The 6,005-nt window shown below is 40.3% G+C and overlaps 2 protein-coding genes across 3 annotated transcripts; both read left to right on the forward strand.

The window, feature by feature from the left end:
• The first annotated feature begins 1,264 nt into the window (after positions 1–1,264).
• Positions 1,265–2,766, forward strand: LOC137711929 (loganic acid O-methyltransferase-like). Its single transcript, XM_068451084.2, has 3 exons — positions 1,265–1,383; positions 1,530–2,177; positions 2,266–2,766. The coding sequence occupies exons 1-3, from the start codon at positions 1,288–1,290 to the stop codon at positions 2,602–2,604; spliced, it is 1,083 nt and encodes a 360-aa protein (XP_068307185.2). The 5' UTR covers positions 1,265–1,287; the 3' UTR covers positions 2,605–2,766.
• A 1,056-nt stretch (positions 2,767–3,822) lies between these two features.
• On the forward strand, positions 3,823–5,509 carry LOC137713991 (loganic acid O-methyltransferase-like). Of its 2 annotated transcripts, XM_068453352.2 has the most exons (3): positions 3,823–4,052; positions 4,198–4,854; positions 4,939–5,509. In XM_068453352.2, the coding sequence occupies exons 1-3, from the start codon at positions 3,957–3,959 to the stop codon at positions 5,275–5,277; spliced, it is 1,092 nt and encodes a 363-aa protein (XP_068309453.2). In that variant the 5' UTR covers positions 3,823–3,956; the 3' UTR covers positions 5,278–5,509. The 2 variants fall into 2 exon arrangements, with proteins under 2 accessions (XP_068309453.2, XP_088540654.1); XM_088684528.1 differs by having other exon boundaries at positions 4,198–5,509.
• The last annotated feature ends 496 nt before the right edge of the window (positions 5,510–6,005 follow it).

Consider the following 6,005-nt stretch of genomic DNA (forward strand, 5'->3'; position numbering starts at 1 on the left):
ATACGACTAAGTGGAACAAAACCTCTGTACAAGTCTTAGCTCAAGTGGCTTGGGAAGACGAGATGGAAATGTTGGATTCCCCTTGTAACCTAAAATTCACTGCAGGAGAGAGATACTCTCTAGCCTGCAGAATGTGTTATTATTTTAATCGGTTTGAAAACCTTAATTCACATATAATGCATTGTATCATATTAAGCTAGCCTTCTAATTGGTCTTACACTGCATCATTACAATTGGCTATTAATTGTGTTTATACCGTACTTCACTAATTCTGAAATTATCCAACACCAATTAACTTTATACTTTCAAGGGTGCATTAGAAGATTCATGTTGAGGCCCCCTGCCGATGCACAAGAGTTTCTTTCCAACCAGGAGACCAATTACAACGCTACACATGTTAATATTAGAATAAACCTCCTAGAATCCCACGTTGGCCGAGGGCAAAAGCATCCTCAACTATTAAAAAAAACCATTATTAGAACTTATTAATAATGACAATGCTTGAACCTTTGTAGAATGTAAACTCTACATTATTAATGAGACACCTCTACGCTCGTGGACCAATGGGTGGTTTTGTCGCAGCAATCCACCTTTTCGGGGGCCGGGAAGACTCACATAGACATTTTAGCCTCTCTAGACCACCATCATGTGATTCACTAGCACCATGAATCAAACCCAGAACGTGCTATGTGAAATACGAACTTGAAATTTGTTCCCAATCAGTGGGCCACCCCATGGTTGTTCATATCTTGCTAATCCTTGACCTACCAAAGTTTTCTGCATCATTGGTTTGGAAAAAGTAGAGACCTTTTACTTTACCAACAATTAATGTAACGTTCCCAAATGTACATATATCTAATAATCCAAGAACTATAGGCAGCTATATAACATAGAAAGCCCCGCGCTGGGCAATATTTTAGTTTCGACATGGACTAGTTTAGCAGCAGCATTTTGGATACGGGGGTGCATACAGCATCTTTGAATGTAAAAGTCAGACATACGTAGAAGGACTATCAAAGATGGAAGGAATCAAGCGAATAGGAAGGGGGCGAAGGAGTGAGACAAGGGAGAAGGACAAACAAAGACTTTCTCAACAATCAGAAAAAGACCACCAGTTTGTCTTACTTTCCAGTGCTTTCACGTTTCCTAAATTTTAATTGTTTTACTTTGTCTTTTCGTAGCGTCAAGTAGTAGAGTAGGAACGGCCGAAATGCAGATATAAGAATAATGACCCTCCATGATACAATACATGACATACACAACAGAGAAACATAGAGAAAGAGAGAGATGGCTACAGTCGAGGAAACAAGTAAGTTCTCCGAAGAGTATCCAATGAAAGGTGGAGATGGCCCCAACAGCTATGCCAACAACTCAACTTTGCAGGTTTATATGAATTCATTTGAAAGTTTCTTATTTTGTAGTGCTCACTTTTATCGAAGTCCTTGATCTCTTTGTATATGAAATTCAGGACAAACTAAGGCACATCCGGTAACTCGAACAATGATTTTGTATTTTGTAAATCCTTGCAGAAAGGAACGGTGGATGCAGCCAAAGAACTTTTAAGCAAGGCAGTTGCAGAAAAGCTCGACTTGTTATCTTCTAACACCTTTTACATTGCTGATTTGGGTTGCTCTGTCGGGCCAAACACATTTATCTCAGTTGAGAACATAATCGAAGCTGTGGAATTCAAGTTTCAGAGCCAAGAGCTGAATTCGCAGATCCCTGAATTTCAGGTCTACTTTAACGATCATACTCTGAATGATTTTAACAGGCTCTTCAAATCCCTCCCGCAGACCAGGCGATACTACGCTGCCGGAGTGCCTGGTTCTTTCTATGGTCGTCTATTTCCTAGTACGTCTATTCATTTTTTTCATTCAACTTTTGCCCTTCAGTGGCTTTCTAGAGTACCAAAAGAGGTGGTGGACAAAAATAGTCCAGCATGGAACAAGGGACGAATTCATTACTCAGACTCCCCTGATGAAGTCGTAAGGGCTTACGAAGCTCAACATGCTGAGGACATGGAGTGCTTTCTGAATGCCAGGGCACAAGAGATTGCAGACGGAGGAATGATGGTACTCGTCATTCCAGGCCGGCCCAATACTATTTCTCATTCTGACTCTCTGGGAAATGTGAGCTTTCAACTTATAGGGTCTTGCCTCATGGACATGGCTAGGAAGGTGAGCAATGGCCTTTCTATTTCTCGTTTTGCGTTCAATTACACAAGAAATTTTGTTTACGGCTTCGATGTGTTTTTCCTTTGCGCAGGGAGTAGTCAGTGAAGATAAAGTAGATACATTTAACATTCCTGTGTATTTCATGACTCCCCAAGAACTGGAAGCTGCTGTAGAAAGAAATGAATATTTTAGTTTAAAGAAGTTGGAAACAGTACCTCACACTCCGATTCCTCCCACTGTCTCTCCAATCCAACTCTTTGTATCTCACGCGAGAGCTGCTTTTGAGGAAGTCATCAAGCAGCAATTCGGAGAAGAAATCTTAGACGAGCTCTTTGACTCGTATCTCAAGAAACTTGAAGAGCAACCCTCTATCATTGCGTCGGCGACTGAAACTGCAATCGTCTTTCTAGCCGTGCTTAAGCGCAAGTAAAATGATGCGAACATGATGTCTCAGTACTCATGAAGATGTCAAATTTCATTTGCTTCATTGTTATGTTAGTTTTCTTTTTTATACGACTAAGTGGAATAAAACCTCTGTACGAGTCTTAGCTCAAGTGGCTTTGGAAGACGAGATGGAAATGTTGGATTCCCCTTGTAACCTTAAGTTCACTGCAGGATAGAGATACTCTCTAGCCTGCAGAACGTGTTATTATTATAATCTGTTTGAAAACCTTAATTCACATATAATGCATTGTATCATATTAAGCTAGCCTTCCAATTTGTCTTACACTGCATCATTACAATTGTCTATTAATTTTGCATTTAATTGTGTTTGTATCATACTTCACTAATTCCGAAATTATCCAGCACCAGCCAACTTTATACTTTCAGAGGCGCATTGAAAGATTCGTGTTGAGGTCCCCTGCCAAGGCACAAGAATTTCTTTCCAACCAGGAGATCAATCACAACGCTACACGTGTCAACATCAAAATAAACCTCCTAGAGTCCCATACTATAAAAGGAGACCATTATTAGAACTTATTAATAATGACTATGCTTGAACCTTTGTAGAATGTAAACTCTACATTATTAATGAGACACCTCTACCCCTGTGGACCAATGGGTGGTTTCGTCGCGGCAATCTACCTTTTCGGGGGCCAGGAAGACTTTAATGAGAGACATTTCAGCCTCTCCTAACCACCATCATGTGATTCACGAGCACCATGAATCAAACTCAAAATATGCTATGTGGAATACGGGCTTGAAACTTGTTTCCAATCAGTGGGCCACCCCATGGTTGTTCATATTTGCTAATCTTTGACTTACCAAAGTTTTCTGCATCATTGGTTTGGAAAAAGTAGAGACCTTTTACTTAACCAACAGTTAATGAAACGTTCCCAAATATACATATATCTTATAATCCAAGAACTATGAGCAGCTATATAACATACAAAGCCCCGCGCTGGGCAATCTTTTAATTTCGACAAGGACAAGTTTAGCAGCAGCATTTTGTATATGGGAGTGCAGCCAGCATCTTTGAATGTAAAAGTCAGACATATGGAGAAGGACGATCAAAGACGGAAGGAATCAAGCGAATAGGAAGGGGGCGAAGGAGTGAGACAAGGGAGAAGGACAAACAAAGTCTTTCTCAACAATCAGAAAAAGACCACCAGTTTGTCTTACATTCCAATGCTTTTCAAGTTTCCTAATTAATTGTTTTACATTTTCTTTTGATAGTGTCAGGTAGTAGAGTAGGAACGACCGAAATGCAGATATAAGAATGATGAACCTCATGACACAACACATGACACACACAGCAGAGAAACATAGAGAAAGAGAGAGATGGCTGCAGTCGAGGAAACCAGTAAGTTCTCCGAAGCGTATCCAATGAAAGGTGGAGATGGCCCCAACAGCTATGCCAACAACTCAACTTTTCAGGTTTATATGAATTCATTTCAAAATTTATTATTTTGTAATGCGCACTTTTATCGAAGTCCTTGATCTCTTTGTATACGAAATTCAGAACAAACTAAGGAACAATCAGTAACTTGAACAATGATTTTGTATTCGTATATCCTTGTAGAAAGGATATGTGGCTGCTGCCAAGGAACTCTTAAGCAAGGCAGTTGCAGAAAAGCTCGACACAGACGTGTTGTTATCTTCTAACACCTTTTTCATTGCTGATTTGGGTTGCTCTGTTGGGCCAAACACATTTACCGCGGTTGAGAACATACTCGAAGCTGTGGAATTCAAGTTTCAGAGCCAAGGGCTGAATTCGCAGATCCCTGAATTTCAAGTCTTCTTTAATGATCATACTCTAAATGATTTCAACAGGCTCTTCAAATCCCTCCCGCAGACCAGGCGATACTATGCTGCGGGCGTGCCTGGTTCTTTCTACAGTCGCCTATTTCCTAATGCTTCTATTCATTTTTTTCATTCAGCTTTTGCCCTTCAGTGGCTTTCTAGAGTACCAAAACAGGTGGTGGACAAAAACAGTTCAGCATGGAACAAAGGACGAGTCCATTACTCAAACTCCACTGATGAAGTCGTAAGGGCTTACGAAGCACAACATGCTGAGGACATGGAGTGCTTTCTGAATGCCAGGGCACAAGAGATCGCAGACGGGGGAATTATGGTTCTCGTCATTCCAGGTCGGCCCAATACTCTCCCTCATTCTGACTCTTCGGTAAACGTGTCCTTTCAACTTATGGGGTCTTGCCTCATGGACATGGCTAGGAAGGTGAGTAATGGTATTCTATTTCTCACTTTGCTTTCATTTACACAAGAAATTTTGTTTATGGCTTCCATGTGTTTCTTTGCGCAGGGATTAGTAAGTGAAGAGAAAGTAGATACATTTAACATTCCCGTGTATACCATGACTTCCCAAGAACTGGAAGCTGCTGTAGAAAGAAATGAACATTTTAGTTTAAAGAAGTTGGAAACAATACCTCGCCCCCTGGTATCTCCCACTGTCTCTCCAATCCAACTCGTTGTATCTCACATGAGAGCTGGCTTTGAGGAAATGATCAAGCAGCAATTCGGAGAAGAAATCTTAGATGAGTTCTTTGACTCGTATCTCAAGAAACTTGAAGAGCAACCCTCCATGATTGCGTCAGGGACTGAAAGTGCAATTATCTTTCTTGCCGTGCTGAAGCGCAAGTAAAATGATGCGAACATGATGTTTCAGTACTCATGAAGATGCTGTTAAATTTCATTTGCTTCATTGTTATGATAGTTTTCTTTTTTATTCAACTAAGTGGCATAAAACCACTATACGAGTCTTAGCTCAAGTGGTTTGGGAAGGACGAGATGGAAATGTCGGATTCCCCTTGTAACCGAAAATTCACCTGCAGAATATGTTGTTATTATAATCTGTTCGAAAACTTTTGGCTTCACATGTTAAGCTAGCCTTCCAATTTTTCTTACAGTGCATCATTACAATTGACTATTAGTTTTGCTTTTAATTGTGTTTCTAACATACTTCATTAATTCAGAAATTAATTAGCACCAGTCAATTTTCTACGTTCAACAATGCATTGAAGGATTCGTGTTGAGGCACCTTTGCCAAAGCACAAGAGTTTCTCTCCAACCAGGAGGCCAATCATGACGCGACATGTGTTAGGATCATAATAAAACTACTAAAGTCCCACATTGACCACGGACGAAAGTGTCCTCAACTATAAAAGGAGACCATTATTAGAACTTACTAAAGATGATTATGCTTGAATCTTTGTATAATGTAAATTCTACAGTATTAATGAGAACTCCTCTACCCTCATGGACCAGGGGTGGTTTCGTCACGGCAATCCACCTTTTCAGGAAGACTCACAAAGTCATTTCACAAACACTAGGAATAACACAGAACGTGTCATGTGGAATACAGGCTTGGAA

The sequence above is a fragment of the Pyrus communis genome, chromosome 14, assembly GCF_041283825.1.
Source record: "Pyrus communis isolate YQ-2024b chromosome 14, ASM4128382v1, whole genome shotgun sequence".
In the NCBI taxonomy this organism is placed as follows: Eukaryota; Viridiplantae; Streptophyta; class Magnoliopsida; order Rosales; family Rosaceae; genus Pyrus; species Pyrus communis.